Here is a 26,562-nt window from a genome sequence, read left to right as displayed (position 1 = left end):
ACAAATACATATCAAGAACACAAGATGGAGTGGCTTACAAACATCCCATAACAAAGAATATTTTAAGTTTTCATTCAGAGTTCTAATATAAAAATTTGATACCCAGAAAAATATATGTAAGTTGATGAAAGTCCAGTCCCTTAAAGAGAAAGCAAGGAAAATTTGTAGGGTGACTGTTCTTCTATTAAAGGAAGATGTATTTGGCAAGGAGAGAAAGATGTAGACTAGTATGACAGAAACTTCAACTGCCTTCTGCCTTTTTTTTTTTTCCCCCCTATGAATAAATATATCAGCCTCTTTACTAAAAGGCAGAAGCTGTTATTTCAAATTTCAGGCCAGACTATCAAGATTCTCTGCAGCAATCTCAGCTCTGCCTATTTCCCTCATCTGCTGGGCCACAAACATCTCCCTTTTGTCATTCTGGAAGAAATAGTGAGTAGAAATACTGGCAAGAAGTTCTCTGAAGAACCTTCAAGGAAACTAGACCTTTAACAACTTAGAAACCCTTTAATGACAGATTGCACACTGATACACACAATTAAGTGATCAAAGGCATAATTTCGGAATGAACTGACATTTATATCTTATATTAGTAGGGCTAAACAACACATACAAAATGTTTATGTCTAGTCTATTATTTCTGGTAAAGGCATTTTCTAGAACACAGGAAATTAAAGATTTTATTATAACTAGCATTTGGAAGCCTACATTGGCAGCTAGCTCTCTTAGTTTGACAATATATTCTCTATATGAGAAATAACAGAATTATTCAGTAAGTTGCATTATTCAATACTGCTGGAAACGTGCAACACTGTTTCCTCTGCATGAACAAATTTTGTTAACCAAAAAGTCATAATTTACAAAATATGGAAAAATTCAAAAGATGGGGATGGCTCTACATATACTTAGCCTGGGATGGCTCTACATATACTTAGCCTATGTGCTGGCTTTTTTTTTTTTTTTTTTTTTTTTTACTGCATGTTTGTAAGAAAACTAAGAAAACTTCCATTCCATTTCCAGAATTTTAGGAAATACTTGAATTAACACTCAGATCTCTCAGAAATCATAAAGTGCATGTTCTTAGTTTAATGCTCAAGCAGCTTTGCCTCATTTTCAATGAAAACTCCATCTGTTTCCATATAACGTGGTGTATTATTGTAAGATTACATTTATTGGAGGATATTTTCCATATGATGAGTTATTTTACTTTCCAAATAAAAAAAGACATAAAGCTATAAAGTTATCAAATAAATGGAAGTCCTACTATCGGTTATATTAAATGCCATCATACATTATTTATGTAAATATTTATGTACTAAACACAGAAAGTCACAGAGTGCTGGGAATGCTTTTCTGAGTTATTCACTATCACACGTATGACATCACATGCTTTAATCTACTGTTTAAGTATATTATTGAAGGATTAATTTTTCAGAGTTTAATTCAAGAAGTGCTCCATGCTGGCCCAGGAAAAGCCTAAGCATTCTTCCCCAATGCAGCCCAAGTAGAAATAAGAAAACCTCATGCTTTTGGCATCTTTATTTTAAATTGCAATTGTGTCTGTTCCCATGAAACCATTGTAAGAGACAGCAAAAATGGAATCAAGGTGCCTTAAAAGAAAACGTTTCGTTACAGCTTTCAAAAAACACAGCAGTGGGATTTAGAATTACAGAATCACAGAATGGTTTAAGGTTGGAAGGGACCATTGGAGGTCATTTGGTCTAACCTTCCTGCTCAAGAAGGTGCACCTAGAGCCAGATGCCCAGTACCATGTCCAGGTGAACTTTTAATAGGTCCAAGGATGGAGACCCCACAACCTCCCTGGGCAAACCTCTGCCAGTGCTCGGTCATCCTCACAGTAAAGAAGTGTCTCCTGATGGTCAGACCTTTGTTTGAGTTTGTGCCCATTGCCTCTGGGCCTGTCACTGGGCACCACTGAGAAGAGCCTGTGTCCTCTTTGCACCCTTGTATCTATATACACTGTACACACATTAATAAGATATTCTTGAGCCTTAGCCAGGCTGAGCAGTCCCAGCTTTCTCTGCATTTATTCCTCCGCAGGTCCCTTCATCTGCATGGTGCAGAAATGAGAATATAAATAAGCACACAAAAATTTCAAAGCTTTTCTACATGGAAGAACCTCACTTCAAGTCCTTGGTTCCTCTCTCCATCACCCAACATGACCAGCACACAGCAAAGCCCTTCAGCACAGGGCTCAGGCTGCTCTACATGTCAGGCGTCAGCAGCCCTGCCAAGGCAGATCTAAAATGCCTGCAGGCTGGACATGGGCCTTGGGAGGTGAATGAGAGGAACTGATTGAAAAGGTTCTGGCTAGAAGAACAAATACGCTTCCTGCTTTTCACATCTACACAGGAATTTAAAAGTCTAATGCAGAAGAAAGTATTTCTATGGAGGGAAGTGGATAAATACAAGACCAAACGCTACTGAAATCACTGGCTTTTGTCTGGATTGATTAGTACCTTCCTACATTAGGGCTTAGCAATTAGAAGCTTTTTGTATTTGGTATTTCTGTTGATATTACACAAGGCTTCACCTCCCTCCCTCAATGAAACCTTCCAGCTTTAGTTCTTCATTAAATAAAGCTTGGCTTCAATGCACACATTAAAAGTAAAAACTGACAAGAAACAGGAGGACATGTTCACAGCGAGGCATGTAAGACAGCACAACACATGGTCCACAGATTCAGATTTAAAAATATTTAGACATGGACTATTTTTAGGTTTGATATCACATTTAACACTTAGCTACAATTCTTTTTTCCTTTTAATTTAAGAAAAAAACCCCCAAACACTTATTACCTGGGCACTGGGGAGAGGGGCTGCAATTTCAAGCAGCGGAGGTTCCACTTCCTGTGCTGCTGGGACTGGATCCATCTCTCTGTGTTTTTTACCATGTTCTGTTTTTAAACAAGAAAAGAGCACACACCAGCTGCATCATAAAGGCTGAACACTAACTTCAAAAGATCTCAAGAGTATGTCGAAATAACTTTCATGGCAAGGGCTAACAAAAACCCAAACTTAAAATTCTTTCCATTTCATGGTTTTAGGGTGAAAGAATAAACAACCACTGCACTCTTATTGTCCTGTTGTTTGTCCACATTTGAAAGAGAGACAAGACCATTAATACGTAAGTGGTAGAGAAAAGTCTCTAATCAGGAGAGACATTTGGAAGTTTTATTCTGGTAAAATGGAGAATTTTATTCTCTCACACCTTAAAAATAATGGAAGACACTAATTGTTCACTGACTGACTCATGCTGTTTCCACTTAAAACAATGAACTTCGTGCACTCTCTATCCATCATGCAACAAAAAAAATGTGTGCAGATATAATTAACCTTCACTGTCCTACCCAGAGTAAGTAGCATAAGTCTATTGATACAAGTGCTTCTGCCAAGCTTTGCTGTAATCATCAGAATTATGGCACCTTTTATTTTCAATTTACCTTTCTCTAACCAAGCCTAACAGGCATAACTCACCCTAACTGATTAAGAGTTGCTAACAAAATAGAAGGCAGGTAAGATGCTCAGAAAAGCAAAACACAAAGTAAAATCTAAACTGCAGAAGCACTGCTAAAACTCGTGGGAAGAGCAACAAATTTACAGTGTCTGAAGTTTTACTCACTTGCATCCTCATTGCTATTGCAAGAGACCCTACACCATTTTCAGCAGTATGGTTGTTTTGCTGACCATAGTTGGGTTTAGCTGCAAAATAAAAATATCACATCAATAACTCACAAAGTTTTTGTGCAGTGCATACATGTGCATTTGAAATCTATGCCCAAACAAAAGAAGTTCTGAATGCTGACTTGAAATTTCACAACGTCACCAACAGAATTATACATGGCTTCTTTAATACTTCAGTGAAATCACCCAGGAAGGTGAATATAGTGCAAAAAACCAGAAACTGTATGCTCTGAAGCATATTATGCAAACACATGTATATGACAAAGCACATACATACTTGAAAAAGAAAATTATGAAACACAGAGATTAATTCCAGAATGTAACTAATTGCTTTTGGAAAAAACAAACAAAGAAACAAAAAACCCCAAACACCGTTCCCCAAATATAAAAACACCAACACCACAGAAAAACCCCAAAACCAAAAAAACAAACAAAAGCCAGACAGCTGTGAGGATTTTAAAAGCTATATATATTTCTAAACTGAATGCCTAAATGAGTATTGTGAAGACTGTTCTTTCCCACACACAAAGTGAGAAAAAATTTATTGCAGAATACTAAATAGGATTATTAACCAATGAGATTTATGACTTGAAACAAAAATAATCAAAAATTTTTGAGCAGCAAATGTTATCTTCATTAGTTTAACATTAAAAGTAGGTATTCTGAAGAGTCTATACAATTTATAGTGACTTCAATTTCAGAGACAGTTACAATTGTTTCTAGTGGTAATATATCATATGATAATCATATATTAGCTACCCTAACTTAATACATTATTTTGTCATCTTCCTGTAATCCTTCTTTTGGCTTGTTCTTCCGTTGCTGCTTATTGACTTGTTATCAAGATGAAACCTCTCCAAAATTCACATCCTACTCTCTGTGGGCATATCAAGGCCCCAGTCACATTCTGAAGGGCGTAAACCTAACTGTAATAAAAAAATAACAACTGTGTGCTGACAGCTTTAACCTTTCCCCCACAGGAGAACCAAACTGCAAACCCTGACCTGGGTCAAGCGCTCACTCAACTCATCCCATCTGTACTGATTATAAAATGCTCACATTGCCTTGCACAATTACCCTGCCCAAGAAGGGTCCAGGCAGCGGCAGAGCACCGAAACCTCAGGCTGGAGCCAGAGCAGCAGGCAGAGGTGTGCAGAGGACCCAGCCCAGAACCCCACCACACCACACTCACTCCAGCCCATTCTCTCACACCCATCACAGAGAGAGCACAAGACCCTTTCTGCATACACCCTCAGCCTCATTCTGTATGCTTTGTAATCTTTCCTCACACTTTCCTGCCAGAAGGCACCTAGACATCAGTGGCAAAGTTAACCAAGCAGAAGGTAACAGTCCTGACATTCAACTAATTAAGAAAGTATCTGAAAATTGATTCTATTTGTATTAACAGTTGGCATTTAAATAAATAAATAAATAAATAAATGAAGTCTTCTAGAGAGGCTCAGTTTTAGACACAGACAGAAGAGTTTTACTGGAACAGTCTATCAGAGTCATAAATTGACTGCTGTTGCTTTGAGACCAGGCTGGGAGAGCTGCCAAAGAGACAAATGAAGTAGGAAGAATGAAGTTTTAAATCCCCTTTCAGACATCTGTGCTTTACAGAAACATTTTGACTTTTTATGTTATTTGGCTTAATACGACTTCTTTATCAGGGCAGAGCTAGCATATGTGTAAATACATATCAGAATTAGACATTTCCCTTCAACAAACCACTGCTGTCAGGCTGCCTATTCTACACGCTCACCCCACAAACAACTAACAAGGCTTTTAAAGGGGTGAAGGTGAAGTTAGAGGTGAAAGTCATGCACACATAAGCTAGCAAGACAATCACAGGATTGCAACAGCCCTCTTAGGATAAATTTTCCAGATGGGAGCTGGAAGAGCACTCTCTGCTTTGGACTGTGGCCAGAAGATCAGCTGAACTGCAGACATTGCGCTCCCTCCTCTGACTCACCCTAATCGTACAGATGGGTGAGAGATGCTGCCATGCACTACCTGTTTGCTCAGGAAGAGGTGGGGAAATGGCTGAATTTCCCTCTAACATACTTAAGCCATATGGGCTTAAGCTTTCAAGTGACCCCAAAGGAGCTGAACACCAAACCCCAAACAGTAATTTGGGTGTCTTTAAGTTTTGTTCAGAAACTTGATTTTCATGTCTACGCATACGCATTTAAAGTATTTTCCTGCAAGACACTACCAGCACTCAATACCAAAATCATTAGTGCAGCAGATTTAAGAGACTGCACTGCTGGAAATTGTAGAACATATTAAAATTGTGATAACTCAAAAACCTCGATCAGATTAAAAAAAAAAAACAAACAAAAAACACTTGAAAAACAACTCTTTCACTTTGGAGCAAGCACTTTTAGCTCTGTTGCCTTGGCTTATGTCATTACAGCTTCCCGATCCAGCTATGTCCTTGCAATTTTTGTCAGCTTTTAAAATGTGTGTTCGACTACATGAATACCTATATAAGATAGAAATATAGCCATCGTCTAGCAAGAATTAAAGATATTTCATGGCCATTGCTGCTTTCAGACTCCATATTGCTCCTGTGACCTCACAGATGTTAAGCTGGACATTTCTAAAGTGAGAAAAAAAACATAACAATTTCCAAGCATCTCAGCCAGATTTAACCATAAACTAAAACTAGAGAGTCAGTTGTAAGTCTCAGTTGTTTTTCCTAGGTCAACAACTGCTCCACAATAGGCTTTCAACAAATATCTTGCAATTAAACTAAGTGCATTCTTCCTGTCAAAACCACCTGTGTTTCATGTACCTCTCTAGTAAAGTCTTCAGGCCAGCATTTTTTAAATCTGCAAAAAAGCATTTCTGCTATTCTTTTGGAGTTTCTCCAAGGTTCTGACCATCTCAAAGGCATAACCAGAAAGATGGATGGACATTTGTTACAGCAGTTCCATTTAAATTATCTTGCTAAAAATCTCATGCTGCCTTTCCAAAGAAATGCTGCACTTAGCACAGCCTACTCTTGCAACTTAAAAAATGCAAAGAAATCTACATGTTTATACCAAATTTTACTTTTCCTACCTTAAGAACAAATGTTGCTGTGGTATGTGAACACAACTCAAATGTTTTTATGCAGTTTTCCTAAAAGCACTTTTTAGAGAAGTGAAACACTACTACTATCTATAGTTCTACAGAGCAACTAAGGCATGAATATACTTAAGCCTCAAGACATGGCATGCAGTTATACATCATAACTTTGGTTTATAAGTTTTGGCTTACCCCTGTCCTTCCTCCAAAGACCTGCACCTCTACCCCAAGTCCAACACCCAAGAGGTTTCTGCTTAGAAGCATTAAAATGAGGGTGGGTCATTCCTTTTATGCATTTATTTATAGGTGCTACTGCTATACCACCATTTCCTCTCTTCTCTTCCCCTTTCTTTTTCTCCGACATTCCTTTCACATAAAAAATATGTTATACTAGTAGGTTGGATACCTGCTAAAGAGACCTATGCTCCAAGCCCTGCCCCACGAATACTTAACAACTACATCCAATAATTGCTATGTGAAATAAGTTGGCATTAAAGGTGTAAGTAGTCTCCTAATCACCAGGCCAGGAAACAGAAAATACGAATTTTTTTTGGAAGATTTGTGCAGCACCAGCAAGGTATAAGGCTTGGTACCCACTGCTGAGATCCTTATTAGGATCAGAGCAGTGTTCTGTGAGGTGGAAAACAAATGCCTTCACTTCAGATAATTCAGTTGAACAATTGAGACAATAGCCCAGACCTCCCACACTCGCAATGTGTGTTCAAGCCAAGAGGATATCACAAAAGATTAGGAAAGGAACATCTTGCTAAGGTAGTGTTTTGCATGGGAACAGAAGCTACTTTATTATGAGCCTGATCTTGCATTTGCTCTGCATAGAATGTTTGCTTAATTTCTCCTTAGGGAATATCCCTAGTTTAAGAACCATACGACTAGTTTTGTTTGGCCTTATGCCCATTTCTCCAGTTTTGTATCAAGAGATGTCAATAAGCACACTTGTGACAGATTAACCAGTCACACTACCCATAGACTTCCTTATTTTCTTATTTATTTGCAGCATAATCCCATCTAGAAACTGAAGAGTCAAATTCATATAAATATTAAAAAATCTAGAAAATACACAGATTTTGACATGACTTCAAGGAATTTTACAGTAAACGCAATTCTAGCAGTAGAGTAAAATAACTTCTAGGAAACTTAATTTTATTCCTAATACAATTCTGTAGCATTTTTCAACTGAAAAATTAATATATACAAATTCCCTCCCAAACCAGTCAAGGGAGGAGAAAAGAGGGTAATCCAAACTTTTTTGTAGCACTAATTACTGCAAGTGATACTCTGCATGTCCTTAGCTTTACATGATTTCTCTGCTTCCCTCTTGCACCATTCTCTGCACACAGCTTTACAGCACTTTGCAGTTGATATTTTTGACCCTCTTTTCTTCCCTGTGTTGCAGGTGAACCCACAGAAGTCACCATATTGTGATTCTAAAAAAAAAGACCCCACTAAATAATAGCTCATCTGATGATCCAGAAATCTTCCCTTTGAATTCTTTGAATCCACAGGTTTCTTACCAATCCTGGCACAAAGAATCTGCTCCAGCCTTTCTTCCCTCACCTGACCCCTTTTCCCTTTTCATACATCAGAGATGTATATATATCCCCTGTACACAAACACCCACTTTTAAAGGCCCTCTCCCAGAGACATGGCTTTTAACCACATTGCACTGTCACCAACATGCCACACACTTATCTCAAAGACTTGCTGTACATCAATTTGGAGCACTGTTATTTTTAAAGCCTCTTACCTGACAGCAAGTCAGGAGAACAACTGATAACGGTGGTTCCAGGCTTTATCCAGCTCACAGGAATATCAGGAGGTTTTCTACTGCCAACCACCACCACATCCACGTGACGAAGCTGCAGTCAACCCAAAACACCCCCCAGAAACAAAATGAGCATTTCATGTTAGAAATACACTTTTGAATATGCGTTTGATAATATTCAGAGTTATGGAGCAATAGTCTTTTGAGCAAAGTATTTGCAGACAACAACAAAAGCCAAACTGATGGCTTGGTTCTTACCCCACTATAAAATTTAAGAACAATAGCCTTTAAAATGAAGTCAGGTAAATAAATTGTGAAATCAGGCAAGTGGGGTCAGAGTCAGGAGCAATAATATGTAATGCAGATAGCATATTTTAAAAGAAAAACCCCATCATTGTCTGAAGTCCTGAACAATAAGATAACATAGCGAGACTTAAGAAAAAGAAGGGTTGAAAGACAGTAAATAGGCAATTATAAAGGGTACAATCAGATTATCTGCAGTAGAAAACCAGGCCAGCTGATAGGAATACAAGATGACCTGATCTGCAAACATAAATGCCTTTGAAGAATACCAATTAAAACATCTTTTTTCCTCCTCAGTTCATATGCTTGCTTATCAGTTCAGCATTTTAGTTCTGATTTAGTTCAGCAGCCTGACAGATGTGGGAGCAAATATGGTTACTACAAAAATTCTTATAATCAAAGACATAAGTATGTCTTCCTTTTCTCCTTCCTTTGAAACATGGGCCTGCTTTGGAATCAACATGAGATAAGAGACAGCACCAGAGACAGATGTATAAAGATCCAGTAAAAAAGCAAAATATGGGTACAACACTGCATCAAGGCTGAATGTGAAAATTATTTTAGAGATGCAATGGTTTGGGGAATACTTTGAAAAATGGAAATTAATACCAAGTGCCACAAACTTAGCAAACCCCTCTGAATTGATTTGAGACTGAAAAGCATTCCAGCTTCTTTTCTGGCCAAAAGTGCTCTGACGCAACCCTGTCCAACACTGCTGCCAAAAATGAACAGCTACAAATCCTGTATGGACAGCAGGTTTTTGGCACATCCAGGAAAGGAGAAGAGAATAACTGTGGCAGAAAAGGCAGAAAGCTAAAAAAGCTCTGCCTTCTCCCCAGAGGACACAAGGATGGCCTAACCCCCCTTAGAGATCCACATACAGAAAGTGTGGGAGAAGTTTTCTTCCTTGACAAATATCTAATGAAATGAGCTGATTCAGGCTTCACTCAGGAGTCCTGCAACACTTCTATGATTGCTTGCAAACATTCAGTCTCAATAGTAATTCAGCCTTTGCCAAATGGCTTACACTCCTACCTCTGGTGTGCATATCAACTTACATGACACTCCTAGAAGGCCACTTAAGTCATAATGCTTGACCAGCATCAGGCCACATCATGCTGAGAAATCTGCAAGCAAATTTGGATAAAAAGATGCTGCAATGTCTTCCATACCAAGAATACTATGCTGAAGACATGCTTTCCCCTTCAGAAGGAGGTAGTCTCTGCCTTAAGTCAACATCATCAACACAGAGAAAAACAATGATTATTCACAGTTAAATGAACTCAGCCTTTTTTTTCTTAAGAAAATATTACTCATATTATAGCAGTTATAATTCACATACTCATAGTCAGGTATGTCTTCTCAGGCAAAGCCTATGGGACAAAGACTAAAAGCTTTGCACGCTGCTTCACATTGTGAAACTATGAACCATTTGAGAGCTGTATGCAACAAGTAATATTTTTGACAAATGTTCAGCCAGCATACTTATGACAGAATTGATCCAATGTAACTACAATGCCAGAAAACAACTGACCTGACCAAACATTAATCTTTATGACTACCGACCATAATGTTAAAAAATGTTCTTAACAGCTGAACATAATAATTTTTTTTAGTCAACATTAACAGTAGTTTGGATGGCTAACGTGGCACATCCCATCAAAGTATCAGAAGACCATCTGAATCTTTCATTTCATTGCCCTGACCCATCTTCTCCATGAAAAAAGTTGTATTGCACATCAGAGAACAGTTGCACTATGGGCTGAACACACACTGATCAAAGAGCCTTCCCCATCAAGATTTCCTTTCCCTTAGTTTCACAAAGTACAAGTAAAAAAGCACAGTTAAAACCGTGACTCTCCCTATAAGCAAGTGTTTTATGTGCTACTATTGAAGAAGTTCCTGAAGAGTGATTAAAGCATATATGACACTTTATAGATTATTTTTTCCCCTGCAAGTATTAAAAAAAAAAAAAAAAATTATACCCAGAAATGCATTTGACAGAGAGTGAGACCATTGAAAGTAAAATTGTTGTCTATAGAATTATAGGTGTCCTTGAAAGAGATTTGTGAAGTCCATTTTGGTTTCACTTGCAGGAAGCCCATGTCTTCCCTGGTTTTTTTAACTCTCTTGCCATAACTTAGTTTTTTGACTGCCTGTAAATCATTAAAGCAAGCTTGAAGACTTAGGAGGCATGTGCAGACTTATCTTCCACATCAGAAACAAATCACTGGTGTTACAGATGGAAAAGACCTACAATGAAATCATCACATTCAACCTCCCTAGAAAATGCACAAGTCCCAGGACAGAGGACACATCTGACAGCAACCAGATGCTTCAGACAGCTGTAGCCAGAAGGCTGAAGAGATACACATGAAGGGAAATATGCAAGCACAGGGTGACTGAATGCCTGGTGCTCCCTGGACAATAAGGCTGTGTCCCACCAGGCAGGAAAGAGTAAGGAGCATCATGCCAAATCACCCCTAATACATTAGGCAACAGGCTGAAGACAAAGTAAGCCAATAATTCAGTAGTATCCTTCCTTCTTACTGGCAAATGTTTTTTTAGTTGGGAAGAGCTGTGCCAATAAATAATCTGAAACCTTACCTCATAACAAAATATGACTCTCTCCACCAAGATTTAAGTAGAAGCAGATTAAGAAGCACCACCCATTCCCAAGACAGAGCACCAAATGTTAAAACAACAATACAGACTTTCCAGCCAAGAATTTAATGATAATGGTACAAAGTAGCTGTACATTCCAGATAACTGAAACCCCATTTTGCCATGAAACCTGCATGAAAATTGCATTTCCCCACAGCTAAAACTGACCACTACAAAAGGCATTTTTAAATACATGACCAAAGAAGAATAAAAAAAAATGAAATAAATATTTGAAATATAAAAGTCTTGAATTTCCTGGATCTGAAGCTAGGCCAGCTAAAATATAAGAGATGGGATGAGGACTAGGAACCTGACTCAAAGTTTTTTCACAGTTCTCCTTATGAAAACACATCAGTTTACAGATCAGGTTCCATTTAAATCACAGCAAATCTAGTAACTTTCTGAAATCTTGAAAACATTATGTCACTGATTAGTTTTGGGTACTTTTTGCACAAAGGCATGTTCCCCTTACGTTTGTTCTTCCAGCTCCATCTCTATCTCAGGAAGCTGAAGCTATGGTCTGTCAGTCACTGGCAACACACTGGGATGAGCTGCAGCAGGCAGCCCCCAGCTCCCTTATACCGCCTTCTTGCCCAGACACTGACAGCCCCTCCCCTGCCACATCAGCCTGAATGTACCTGTCTTACAGGTAGATTCATGACCATGACACTTGCTTTAGCAGCTGTTCCTCTATCTCACAGGCAGGGAGATAAATTCCTAATTGTGAGGAACAGATATGATGCACATAAAATGCTGAAACTGAAATACTTCATCCACAGCATTGTCATTAGAAACTCTCACTCAGTTTCCCTCTCCTCTTATGGGATCTGTGTACCTGTTCTCATGCCCTTCCATCTCTACTTGTGTCCAACAATATAAAATGTAATTTTCTGCCAGTAGCTAGATACTTGACCAAATCAAGACAGCAAAAACAGGACAGTAAATGATTAAGAGATGCCTAACAGTTTGAAGCTGAAGTATTGGTCCTAAGGATAAGCAGATTGTGGCCAAAAGAAGTTCTTAGCAAATCTGAAAAAGGAACTTTCCATTCATGCACTCCAGCTAAACCACTCACTCTCCTACTTTTCAACTAGGCTTTTCTAAACATATTTTCCCTTTCTAAGCATACTTAGACAGATCCATTTTCAGTTCTTTTACAATAAAATTGTAGGACAGCAGGTTCTTTCAAACCAGCATAATGTGGTTCACATGCAGATTATATGCTTAAGATCATGTTGAATTCGAGGTGACTGAACTTAGATGACCAAACTGAAATTCTATGTCCTCATAGGTACTAAGTATTAATCATTTTTGGCAAAAGAAATTTAATCTGCATTTTTCAATTCAAATCTATTTGCAAACCCACTTTCAAGCTAGGAATATAGCAAAATTCCTGCATAATAACGTATTAAGTACATCAGTTCCCATTCTTTGTCTGTGAGGATGAGTTGACTTTTGGCTGTCATTTAACAGGACTACCAGGCAAAATGTTCCTGCAAATATGTCAGTAAGTCGTTCTTAAAGCACTCTGCAATAATTGTACTTTGAAAAGTTATCTATACAAAGCTTAACAGAATAATAACATCTTAACTATTTCCACCAAAATGTTCATCTTTATCTCTTAATTCAGTAATGATTTTACATCCAATTTATCAACGCAAAAAGAACAGCAATTCTTCCCAGCAGCTATGTACATCTGTACCAGAACCTTCTGAAATATACTGTTTTCTTTCACTTGTGATTTTATTTGAAGCCCTGGGAATCTCAAGAGTGTTGAAGGACACGGCTCAGCTGTGACATGATTATAATTTTTAATAGCTAGAGCCAAGCAAACGTAAAATTGGACAAAAAAGAAACAGTTATGATCTGTTCACCTTAGCAAAATATCAAGCACAGAGGGAAAAGAACATGCAAAGCGTGTCCACTATTCATGCAGGTCAAAGCAAGGAAATTGAGATGTAATAGTCTTCATTTTATTTCCTTTTCCTGCCATAGGACAGAAAAGACTTGCTTTAAAGGAGCACACTAAGTCATATGGCACATAGCATTATTCTGTGTGTAGCTCTACATTGTTAGACTTTTTCTAAGATGGACTAAACCGTACCTTCCTCTTAATAAAAGGAGCAATGACAAGTCCATAGCAATACAGAGCCCGATTCAAAAAAACCCTACAGTTTTAGTGTTGTGAGTCTCACTTAAACCATTAGAATTTCTGAAGAAAAGATTTCTTGTTACACTGCCCTTTAAAAGGAAGAACAAATCAGCAGAGCTTGTCCAAGGTAATGTGGTATCTGCTTGAGAAAGGCATTACATCATTAGGTTTGGGATTAGTGCTTCAGTGCACATGGGCCAGGCCAGTGGATTAAGGCAGATAAAGTATACCTATCTCTAAGCTTAACTTTTCCTTTCCTGGTAGATACTGCAAAACAAATGCATCTCAATGAAAACTCTTAGTAAGTTCATCCCTCACTTTATAAGCGAAGTCATGCTACCATGGGTTATACTTCCAAACAACACCACAGAGACTGTTACTGTAGAGGTATCATTCAGAAGAAAGTATACAGCCATGTCTAAAGTTTAGATATTATGCAGTAAAAACAAAACATGAATTAATTCTTCTGAGTCTTGGGAAAACCTCAACATCAACTAGCACATTTTCTTACTTAGAATTCAAATAAAAAGCTCAAGAGAAGAAACATTTCGATCCATTAAACTGTTTTTACTTAATGAGCATTTCAAATGAGCGAGAAAATGAATTTGTACCATCAGCTATAATCATGTTATCTAACAACATTGTACTTCAAATAGAGGTTGCCACAAGAGAGCGGTGCCTCATTGTCAGCCTCTGGAAACACGAAACAGGACAGTTTTCCCTGCACACACTACATTTTATCTAGGAGCTAGAGTTAACTATAACAGATTTACATCCAGCCAAGGTCAGCACTGCTCTGGGGGTTACTGGTGACATGACATTCCAGGCTTACATATGAGGAAGATAGGTTTCCCCTGAGCTCTGCTTATTACTCCCTCCAGGAAAAGCCAAAACTCCTTTATTACGAATAAAATGCAATAAACGCACTTGGAAAGACTGATGTGCAATGCCTCGAACTGCCTTCTGCTTAGGCCTCCTATTCTGTTTCCCATCAGTGACCTGCTGTGAGAAGTAAGCTACAGGGAATGCTGAAAAGCAAAGCATGATTATGGGAAAGCATCTGGGTAGAAGGAAACAGATTTCTTTCTTCAGCATATCAACAGCATTGCAGCTGTTGGTTCAAGCCTTTTGTGGTGAGTCAGTGGAAACACCTCCAGCCACCCTATGACCCATCCCATCCAGTCCAAAGCAGCTCTCTAGCACAACCCTAAGCAATGAGAAATAATTAAAGCATAAGAGATAGCTAGTATTAAGCTCACAGTGCTCCCATCTCTGAGAAAGGCACATGTTCCCCAAGCGCTGCCAGTCACTTAAAGCACAGAGCTTGAAACAAGCCTGACAAAAACATCCGCAGCTGTGAAAACACAGCTCTGCCAGAGAACTTTCTAACTAATGCAGCTGCTTAAAACTTCCTTCCTCCCCCTGTCCCTGCCTTCAACACCCAGAAGTTGGACGCTGCATCACTTTGCATTGGCTGCCACCTTGTGGCAGATGCTACCAAATGCAACAATAGAGTTGTCCCTCCCACCGCACCCCTACAGCGGCTTCCAGACAGCCCCTGAAATACATGTGTCTCTTCTACAGGTAATACCTGGATCCGCTCTGCACATGACTAAAGGACAACACATTCCCAGCTGCATTACTCTATAGAGTTTGGGGCTAAGGGACAAACTGGGAAGTTTTAGAGGAAGTCAGACCAACTTTGAAGTCATTGTTAAATGCTCTGCAAGAAACAACCAGGAAGACCATGTAAATTAAAGTCTTCAAATTAAGACTCTGAATCCTTTTACAATTCTTCTCGAAGGTAAAGACTGCAATCCTCCTTGTCACAAAAGAGGCAGCATTTTCAAACCTTTAAGACAAACTCAGTGAAAGTAATTTTATAGAGATGAATATATCACAGGACGAGAAGAAAGGCATCTCTAGCACCAAGATAGAGAAAAAGGGAAACCTAAAATGTTTAAGCTGTAACACTGAATTATTTATTTTACAGCTACTAGTATAAATTAATGAAGTTATAGCAGCTGCTGCTCCATATTTAATATTTGGCAGTGGTGAGGCCACACCTTGAGCACTGCATTCAGTTCTGGGCCCTTCACAGCAAGAAAGATATTGAGTTGCTGGAACACATCCAAGTGAAGAGCAACCAAGCTCATGAAGGGTCTGGAAAACAAGTCCTATGAAGAGACTTCCTCATAGGAAACTGAGGAAACTGTGATTGTTTAGTTTGGAGAAGAAGAGGCTGAGCTCTCTACAGCAGAAGAGGCTCTCTGCTCTCTACAGCTCCATTAAAGGAGGTTGTGGGGCGGCAGGTGTTGGCCAAGTAAATGATGGGACTAGAGGAAATGGCCTAAAGTTACATCAGGGGAGGTTTAGAGTAGATATTAGGAAGAATTTCTTTATTGAGAGAGTAGTCAGGTGCTGGAACTGGCTGCCCAGGGAGATGGTAGAGTAATGACCCCCAGAGGTGTTTAAAAACAGTGTTGATGAGACACTTCAGGACATGCTGTCCTGGGCATGGTGATACATAATTTTGGTTGCTTTGTTGGTTTTTGTTTTCTGGTTTGGGGTGGGGAATCTTGACGGTTGGACACAATGATCTTAGAGGTCATTTCCAACCGTGATGCTTCTGTGCCTGTGATTCTGGTAGAGACCCCTGTTTGCCTGAGCACCAGTCCTAAGCAAGCAGCAAAGGAGAAGTGAAAAAATCCTAACCCACATTGGCCACCGGTGACTTCCAGTGCCACCCGGGGAACAGCCATTAGGGGGAGCAGTGCCACAGGGGCCTCCATCCGGGATGCCTGGACGCCAGGGATGCTGCATGGCCCGGGGAAGGAGGAGACAGAAGAGCACCCACCTTGGCCTGCAGCTGAGGGTCTCTCCACGGGCAGCTCAGGGTGGCCGCTCCCTCCCTCTGCAGCAAGCACTGCAGGGCGGCCCCTGGCGCCCCGACAGCTCCCACCAGCAGCACCGTCTTCCCACCTGTGTGACACAAGGAAAGTTGTTGTCCTGCCCTCACCGCAGCGGTACCAGCACCAGGCTCTGTTGGGCTGCAGAACTGGAGCACAGGAACTCCCCGCCTTTACCAGGCCACCCGGTACCGGAGCCCTCCAGAAGGGCCAGGAGAGCAGCAGCTGGGGCATCACAGGTTACTCTTTAAGAGCACATGTGGAAAAAAACCCTCAGGTTTTAAGTTATTTCCCAGAGACTCTCTGGTTCTAATAGGCACATACTGCTCTTCTGGTTCTCTGCTATTTTATTTGCACACATCTTTTCATTCATATTTGTTACAAAGTACATTTGACCTCCTGTTTACAGTTCTGCTACAGAAATCCTTGTCTCTAACATTATGGATTACTATCAAGGAGACTACTTCAGAGACACTGCCTTAAACTAACAGCCACTTGTTTACATTTGCCATTTCAGTATTAACATTTACACAATACAACCCAAGCCAAAAGATTCACTCTGCAGTTACTTACAGGCAGACCTGGATTTCTCCAAATATTGACAATAATCAAAATTGCCAAGTGAAATCCCTAAAGTGATGTTTGTATTTTTGGTTTAGAAGACTCAGATGTCTCCAGTGACTTCAGTGAGATTAAATATGCATATTGTGGGTAATCTCTGCCTAATCTCCAAAATCTCTATGACTGAGACTCATTTCTGCCAATATAATGTAATATATATGTAATATACCTCACGTATAATGTAATTTACCTCAGATCTCACTGAGGTTCCTCACTATCAGGAGACAAATATATGTTGAGTGGGTAAAGAACATAACCCAGAAAACACCACAAGGTAAAGAGATCATATTCGTCTCTCAGTCAGGAATAAAACTGAGAAAATTAGTTCAGATAAAATTACTATAATAATTATGATAGAATGTCTCACCTAAATCTTCAAGAAGCTCCATGACAGCACACGCTGTAGGAGGAACTAGGTAGTCAGAAACATCACCACGTACCAAGCGTCCTAGGTTTACATCAGATAATCTGCAGTGGAAAAATACGGCAATTTGTTATAACAAGAAAACATTTGTGCAACAAATCCTCAGTAAAACTTGTAACATGGCTAACCACTAATCCCAAGTGCAAATACATCTCATAAAAGTAAATCCTTTGACAGTCATGTACTGTGGCTAATTTGTATCATCCCACATGCCAATAAGACAAATACTGAGCCTCAAGAGAGGCCACAAAAGGGATCTGGGAGTTAGAACAAGTCACACGAGCACATGAAACACATCACGATGCACTACCCATGGCATTTTGGGCCAAAACACCTCAGTGGCTGCAGTGGAACCAGACCAGTGCTGCTAGAGCCAAGCTGAGCCAGAGGCAATGTGTCCTTCTGGTCCCAGGCTGCCTTGCTGGGAGGATCCTGGGCGTTCCAGTGCTTCATGCACTGTGCTCTCCCTGATACACAAGGATGCTCCGAATTTCCATTTTCTGTCAACCTCCAGTACTCCAGATAACAGGAAGGTAACTAATTTGGAAGATTTCTTTTTCTGATGTGAAAAGACGAGATAGAAAAAAATTTAAAATATTGTTTGAAAAATGGCCCACAGTCTGAAACTAAGAGCAAGAAGGCTGCAAGAACAGCAAAATGGTAACCCGGACACCTAAATTATGCCAGTGGCCTCTCCAGAGCGCAGTGCAACTCATGACTGATCAGAAAGTTCCACTAATTGGCCCTAACTGTTACAGCCTACTCTCCCACTGTGAGAGAGAGCTGTAAGGAAATTAAAACCTTCTCTGCACCTTTGCAATCAATCCTTCTTGTGAAAAATTTGGGGGTTGTGTTCAGTACTTTGTGACTACCATTGGTATTGCTGAAGTACTCGAATACCTTAAGTATCATCAGCAAATCAGAACTTAGTTTTTTACTTCTTTGAAATGATCATGTTCTGAATATGCAGTATATAAAGATTAAAAATATAATGAATCAAAACTACTTCAGCAAGACTAATTGATTCAGTAGCATCTTTTATCACTGCTCAATAGCACAGCTAGACACATTGAGTGAAGAATCCATTAAAGAAAAGCACAGGGGAAAATTGATTTTACAGAGCCATCAGCCTCGTGTCTCCTGATATTATTTCTCAGTGCCCCACTTACCCGTCCACATCCTTCTCCGGTTTCACAGCATTTAATACCTTACTGCTATATAAGCTTTCTGGGAGGTCAAGGGCAAGGCCATGCACATTTGGATCCTCATTAAGTCTCAAGATTTCATTGACAATCTAGAAAATAATAAAAAGCATTAAAGATCAGAAAAACAGACAAAAGAAGATTCTAATAAGAAGGGGATAAAACCTATATTGTAAAACTACCTTAGGGCCATGTTTCCTTCCCTCACATATTACTGCTACTTCTAAACGAAAAAGCAATAATCACTTTTCTTGTTTTATATTTCCATGGCTTACCAAATTAAGCCACCCTGACTTTATTCTAAATATTTCGCAAATCCAACACATATTACATTACAATACACTGCCAAAGTAATTTTTTATTTCACTGTTCAAAATCTCAGCAAAATCTTGACACTGTAGTGGCTTTAGAAGATGTTTTTAGAAATAAGAAGCCTCGGCTAAAGCATAGTTCAAACCAGGACCAGATTGTGTCCCAACAGAGAACATGGACAAAAAGTTGTAACACTGAAAAAACTTAAATAGCTATAGAAGAGTTATAGAAGTTATAGAAGTTATAACTTCTATATAAATATAAATAATTATAATAATTATATATAATATATAATAATATTATATTATATATTATAATATATAATATTATATTAATTATAATATATAATAATAATAATAATTATTATAATTATAATAAATAATATAATTATATTATATAATATAAAAAAGTTATAGAAGAGACAATTTGTTCTTACGAAACTAGCATATATTGTTATCAGTTTTCTGTCTCAAAACACCCTGGTCCTAAGGGTGAGTGAAGAATTGTAATGTTGAAAAGGCACTGTGCAGAAGTTTATGAATTTCAAGTAGTGAACCAAATGTGAGTTCAAATATTTTATCATTGTTCATATTTCACATTTGAGACTGTACTACCTACTCCTGATTGCTTCATCTCTAAAGTGCAACACTGATCCATAGTCATATAGGCTAGTCTGCTGTAACCATGCAGAACACAATGGAATAAAACATGCTAAAGTTTTGCCATGTGAGCAATGTCACGTGAGCATTTCTTTCCACAATATAAATTAAATCAGTGTGCAATCACTACATTCACTGTATTAATATCCAGCAGAAAATGAGTATGCCTTTTTTTCCTTAGCTAGTACCACACTTTCCTAAAATGCTTTGCATGGAAATTATTCAATATAATTGCAAACTTAAGTGCCCACACACTTCCTATCCAATCAACATTAAGGTAGGGAAATTTTGTAGGGGTTAGACTACAGCCCCGGAGTATCTGCAACTCCAAACCAAGAGAGTGTGTTATTTTCACGTTAACAAAAATTAATCAAGCATGTCACTGGTATAGAAATACCCTTCTAGTTTGCTGACTTCTGAGACAGAAACAGGCACATATATTGATCCTGTTATAGCAGTAGGATGAGTAAGATGAGAAAGTAAATCCTGAGATGCTACAAAATGTTGGAGGCTTACATAGCAATTAAAGGAAACATAATTCATAAAGAGCCTGAATCTAATTAATGTCAAATTATATTCCTGCTTCCTGGGAAAATAATTCCATTTTCCATCTTCCTTGCATATTACTTTAATTCAGCTTTTCATCATCACAGCATTTAAAACACTTGCAACTCATTCAGAGTGAAGTAATCTCATTGGATTAATTCATTTTTACTGTACACAGGGACCTACAGTAGAACAAAAAATGCACAGTATCAAAATCCCACCTGCCTTCCCAAACCAGGGAATGTGGGCTACCATGTGGATTTCAACAGAGGAACAAAACTTTTTCGTAGTGAGCAATCAAGGGAGGAAACAAACTGTTATGAACTGTATTGGAAGTAACTTTATTAAAGTAGCAAAAATACTCTGGTTTTCTCTTTTCATACCCAGCTCAGCTACTTCCTATTACTTCAAAGTAAGTGCAACAACTGCTGCACCCTGAATATATGTATTTTACCTATTTCCTATAAAAATGTATTTACTAACAGCAAAGTGTATTTGATCTTTATTTCAAAAGCCTTCTTTTCTTAAATGGGTAACTGTCTATTCATCAACAAAACCAGACTCCTGAAATTCTTCACTTTAAGTTCCTCTCTATCTATCTGGAAGCTGTTCTTGAGAAGCTTGCAAGTCGGTAACGTTTTATAAACAAAGTGTACCAAATACAAAACAGTACACAAAACCCACAAGACTGCAGGATCATCAAACTCTCCTAGCACAAGGAGGCTCTCTGGGAACTCTGGCATCTTTCACTACACATTCCTTTGCTGTGTTTTTACTTTTTGATGCCTTAGGATCATGTATAATAATATGATTTGCTGTATTTAAAACATACTTGCTACTAGTAGTGCTGTGCCCCCAACCTAATGCCTTTGACAAGGTAAGAATTTGGCCCTCCAGTGATTTGGGATGGGTGAATTTTTAATACATACTTTAAGCATTACAAGATCAATAAACAAGCAAATGCATTCAAACACCACCACCATCATCCAAATCAATTAATCTTTAATTTCCCTGAACTGGGGGGGCAAGAATCAAGTTCAGTCACAAGAGCAACCGTGGGAGACAAGATATCCATGCTGGTATGAGAGGACATTGCAATTAAGCACCAGAATGAAAACAAAACATTACTCTGCTGATTCTGCCTCAGCTTGCCAGGGGACAGCAGGCAAGACCATTAATTCCCTTTTTTCCCACGCTGGCCAATATGGAGATAACACTTGCTATTTCAACTGAAGCAATTCCAACCCCTATCTGAGTTAACAGAGATCAGTTCAAAGTGATAACAAACACCAGCAGAAAACACAAGTTTCTGATGAAAGCAAAAAAGGAAGAGTCTTTCAGATACTTACCTCATCCTTGCTGCTGCCTTCAGGGAGACAGGTGTGAATAACATGTAGACCAACCTGTCAAAAGAAAATGCTTCTTAAGTGCCAAAGGCAAGGAGCTCATGATTAACACCAAGTGCATCAGCTAAAGCTTACCTCTTCAGCAAAATTCTTGTTTATTTCTTGAGTCAAACGATCGTTACATGCCTTGGGGAACAAAACAGAAACTAAGTTTTAAAATCATAAATTTACATTTAAAAATGTGGACTACACTAATGCACAGGTCTATGCAAGAAACGTAGTGAGGATGTTTGTGTCTACTAGCATTCCAACAAATAAGAAGCTTAGCAATCCTAAGAAAGAAGTAGAATGGCATTTATTATATATATTTTGACTTGATTAATTTGTGTCTTGATATTAGCCTGGCTTTTAGAGACAATTGTGGCTGCTTTTATAACAAAAGTGTCCTGCATAAGAAAGATACTAATCTGAAGATACTGTTCTCCATTCATCCATATAACAAGGATGAAATGGACAACAGCAACACTAAGATTTCCTGCTGTGTCCCTGTATCATCTGACAACACTGGTTTGCCTCACCATTAAAAATTAGATGAAATACCATTTTCATGTATTACAGTCTGTTCTGTCAATATAGAAGGAAGAGAAGTGATCAGTTCCTCAGTTGTCAGCAGGCACCTGTGCTAGGACAGAAGTATCTACTGGGTAGATTTGCCCAGGAGACCATCTCACCCAGGAATCTTCCTCCCTGAAGTCTCTACACTTATATGCACCTTATATATTATGATATTTACCATAATACCGACAGCTGAATTTTTGTCTTCTACTTACTATTGAATCTTAGGAGGCTCTCCAAATCTTTTCATATATAGTAACAATAATAGGTTGAATTCAGTATCAAGAACTAGCAACCTCCTACCAGCAGATCAGTAAGGGTTTCACCCTCAAAAATGTTAGTGGCTTCATAAAGAAATGAATAAAGCGCTTCTTACAGCTATACGATTATATATATAGCATGTCTTGAAACCCGGATAACAGAACCAAAATAAATAATTTTAAATAGAATGGTACAATTTCATTAATAAATTCTATGTAGGTTTTATAACAAGACTCAGTGACAGTGACTTTCCATCAGAGCTGAGTGACTCACTTCATGGTTAGCTGCCAGCACTAGCTTTGACTGGCAGCTGGAATCACCCAAAATTGTTTTGGTTGAAGCTTGTAACAATTTATTAACCTGTCAGTTACCAGTGATTCAAGACTGCTGACAATAAAAATAAATAAATAAATAAAAAAAAAGGCATTCAAAAAGGAAGGCTTTGTGGAGAGAAGCAGCTCTGGCTCCCACTGCCTACATCCCTGGCACTGCGCAAGTCTCCCACTCCCCGTATCTGACAGCTCGGGGTGAGGGCAGAACGGAGGCCGCTGCATTGAGAACACCCGTGGAGCTCACACTGTGGCGAGGGAAGAGACAGGACTAAGGAGAGCTCAGCAGCTGCTCCCCCACGCCAGTCAGCGTGGAACTGCATCCCCATACTGATGCATAACCCACCAGGACTGCTCAAGGGGTAAAATTGCAATGAAGCCACCAGCGGCTCAGCACTGTGCCCTGTAATTTTCCTGCTCCTGCAGCACTGGTGAACAATCACCTTTGTGTGGGCACAGAAAGCCCCTGCCCTGAACCGGTTCCCATCACAAACCACTACGGTGGTGCAGACACCCCAGCCCCAGGCTGCATAACAATGTTACAATGACTGCACCAGACAACATTGTTCTTGCTTTAGTGACAAGGGCAGCGGGCCCAACATTGTTCTTGTTTCAATTGCAAGTGCAGTGAATCGGGAAGATTAGACAGTACATTGAAATCTCTACACCTAATCCCTTTAGACATAAACCATTAACCAAGTCTGGAGCTAGGAGTGGATCTAGCCACATCTAAACTCCTCTCCAAGTAGGAGTTTAGAAAGCAAGAGGGTCCACCCTGAAGCTCATGACTCAATGAGACGTTTTCCTTAACCCTTTATTAGACATAAGCCATTGACCAAGTCTGGATCCAGCTGCACCTAAGCAAGCAAAAGGATTCTTACTGGATCTTGTAACTCAATGGTAAGTGCTCCCTCATTCATTTTCCCTGATCCCCAAAAACCCAGTCCTGACTTGATTTCTCCTATCTCTATATAAATAATTTCTTCCAAATCCTTCCAATCCAATCCAATTCCACTCCAACCCAATTCCAACCTTTATACGTTTCTTCCATATAGTGAACCCTGCCATGAAACTCTGTCAAGCTCTGCTTTTACAAATTTATATTAACATCTCTTTTTCCAATACCTTTGGTGGTGATTCTCTAAAACTTGATTGCTTCCACACCCATCTGTGTCACAAACAGGGTGGCACAGGCAAAGTCAGGGGCAGGCATGGGGTTCAGGGGAGCCGTTGGTTCTTTGCTGAGCTTTGCAGGGCAACAGCTCCAATTCTAACCAGGATCTTTCTGCTACAAGGTTTCAGTTTAACAAAATTAAGCAACAGCTAGTAATTATTTCTTGCTGTCATTTTCAGTCCAGCCGAAGTTCAACACAGATAATAAGCAATGTAGGTAGAATGTAGGTATCAATTCAGTTTTCAAGAGGTAAAAAATGCACTCCAGACCAGCTTACTCTGCAACTCCTCATTCCCAGTACTGGTCCTTACAACCAGACTAGAGCTATGGTGACCAACAGCTGGAGAACATAATTTGGGTGAACTTCATCCAAAAGAATCTAGGCCACTTCACGATGCAAAACAAGTGGGATAAACAGGAAAAGAGGGATATTCATTTACAGCCTGTGATCAAAACCAAAACACTGATGCAGCTGAAATCCCAACTAAGCCCTAAAAGTGAGCCAGAACCTCCCCCTCCTCCCAGAATGCTCTCTCCTATCCTGACAATGTCTCTTGTGCCAGCATAAAACAGTCCTGTGGCCACACAGAAAACCACACTCAGGGACTAATGTGGCTGAATGGAAGCTTCCCCAGACCTCTCCAGTCCAGAGGGATTCACTGACCTGGGCCAGCTCAGAGTATATCTGGCTGGAGACAAGACAGAAATGAGAAACAATAGATCACTGAGAACACAGATCACCAGTTTTCTAGTAGTCCTTAAAGTCTTTGATGACTATTTGAAAACGTTAACCAAAATCACCGGGGAGGCAGGGGAAAGAGATGGGAGAGCTTGTTCGGTCATCCTTGCTAGAAAACCAACTCAAAGTTGGTGCTGCATTTCATAGACTCACTGTCAGTAGTTAAAAATAGGTTTTAAAATTAAAAACTACTGGGTCAGAGATAAAGTGCTTATTCACTCAAAGGCACCAACCATCCTAGGAAACAGGACAAAAGCATTTCTGCCTGCGTGGCTCTGGGTCTCACTCAGAATGATGAACATGCCAAATGTCTCGGCCTTGAAACCTCAAGAAATCAAAGAGGAACATCTCTCAGCTTTGCTGGGATAACAATCCTTACCTCTGAGTTTGACTGTCTCTCTCAAGATGAGAGAAGGAGCACCACCATCATGGAAAGAAGAGGCCTTCATGGTGTTAGTAATACAGCAGTTCTCAGTTTACTATGGGATAGCTTCACCTGAGGAAGTGCTGCTACTTGTAACAGATACTGACATTTTACACAGAGCATTTGTTTCATACAAGCCCTTTTAAGCTGACTGGAAGTTTTCAGTGTGGCTTTCTTCTCCTTAGGGCATCAGTCCTCCCCTTAGATACAGCTGCTCAAAGGTAACAGGAAGCAGGCCTGGCAATGTTATTTCAGGGGTGGGAGGTGGAAGGAAGCCACATTTTCAGGCACATAAACTTTTTTCAGGACTGCAACAAAAGCTTCAAGATAAAAAAAAGGTTGAGAATGACTGCTTTTACTTCAAATCAATTGTGTCAGTCAGCACAAGATAACCTGTAAGAAAAGACAATCTGTACTTACAATGGGGAAGACTGTTAGCCAAAGGAGGAAGGGATAAAATCGTTCCCTTCCTTTGCAAACCTTTCCCACAGTCTGAAGTTTGAGCATGGTAGAACTGCCTCCTAATACCACTTTGCTTGAACAAAAGTTGCTTTCAATATCATGCACTTCTGAAGTTCAGACAAGCAGTGATACTGAAGGGGATCTCTCACAGCCACCAAGCATACTTTACCTGAATAATGGCAAGTGTTGGCTCAAGCCGAGGGTTTTGTTTCTTAAGAGAGGCCAAGGATTTCTTTGCATTCTCAGTGATTTTACTGCAACACAGTAACAACAAGCAAAACATTAGCAAAATTAATATTCCTAACATGAGTCAGCAGGAACATACCTTAGTCAGCAAAACAAACCTTAGTCAAACACTAAGGCACAGCACCAAAATTACAGATAGATGTAAACTGTGAAGGATGGCTTTTGGCAGGCAGCTACAGAAAAACTTAACGGACCAAAATACCTTCGTTTTACAGCTACAGGTGTCATTGCTCTGACATGCCCAAAATGTCATCACAAGCCTACATGGTTTCATGAGAAGGCTTGTCCAGCCCTACCACCGGAAGCATAGCACGGATCCAATACCCTGAGCCCTCGATGAGTTCTACATTTCCACACCCTAGGGCCAGGTGGTGACAGAAGCAGAGGCCACTACACCTGAGTTGCTTTACACACAGACATCACCAGCCCTAATAGCAGCAAACCAGCCACTTTTCATGGATGCTATTCAGAGCTGCGGGCAGCAGGGAGACAGAGGAGCTCTGTTTGCCACACCACTTCTTGGAAAAAACGGTGGGAGCCAGGCACTGGGAGTGCTTTCTGGAAAAATTTTCTGGTTAAGTGGCTCCCAGGTCTGGTACCTTTGCACATGCAAAT

General features: G+C 39.5%; 1 protein-coding gene across 1 annotated transcript in view; it reads right to left on the bottom strand.

Annotated features, from left to right (window-relative positions):
* MTHFD1L (methylenetetrahydrofolate dehydrogenase (NADP+ dependent) 1 like) overlaps positions 1–26,023 on the bottom strand; it is a 150,054-nt gene extending 124,031 nt beyond the window's left edge. The window contains exons 1-9 of the mRNA XM_071740561.1: positions 25,871–26,023; positions 21,833–21,883; positions 21,701–21,754; positions 18,802–18,926; positions 17,576–17,676; positions 16,536–16,660; positions 8,542–8,653; positions 3,643–3,722; positions 2,820–2,917 (exon numbers count right to left, since the gene is read on the bottom strand). Coding sequence (XP_071596662.1) covers positions 2,820–2,917; positions 3,643–3,722; positions 8,542–8,653; positions 16,536–16,660; positions 17,576–17,676; positions 18,802–18,926; positions 21,701–21,754; positions 21,833–21,883; positions 25,871–26,008 — 884 coding nt within the window. The 5' untranslated portion in view covers positions 26,009–26,023. The remainder of the gene's footprint in view (positions 1–2,819; positions 2,918–3,642; positions 3,723–8,541; positions 8,654–16,535; positions 16,661–17,575; positions 17,677–18,801; positions 18,927–21,700; positions 21,755–21,832; positions 21,884–25,870) is intronic.
* Between the last annotated feature and the right edge of the window lie 539 nt (positions 26,024–26,562).

Source organism: Heliangelus exortis, chromosome 3, assembly GCF_036169615.1.
Source record: "Heliangelus exortis chromosome 3, bHelExo1.hap1, whole genome shotgun sequence".
NCBI lineage: Eukaryota > Metazoa > Chordata > Aves > Apodiformes > Trochilidae > Heliangelus > Heliangelus exortis.
The sequence above is the reverse complement of the archived record's forward strand: the minus strand, read 5'-3'. Positions and strand labels throughout refer to the sequence as shown.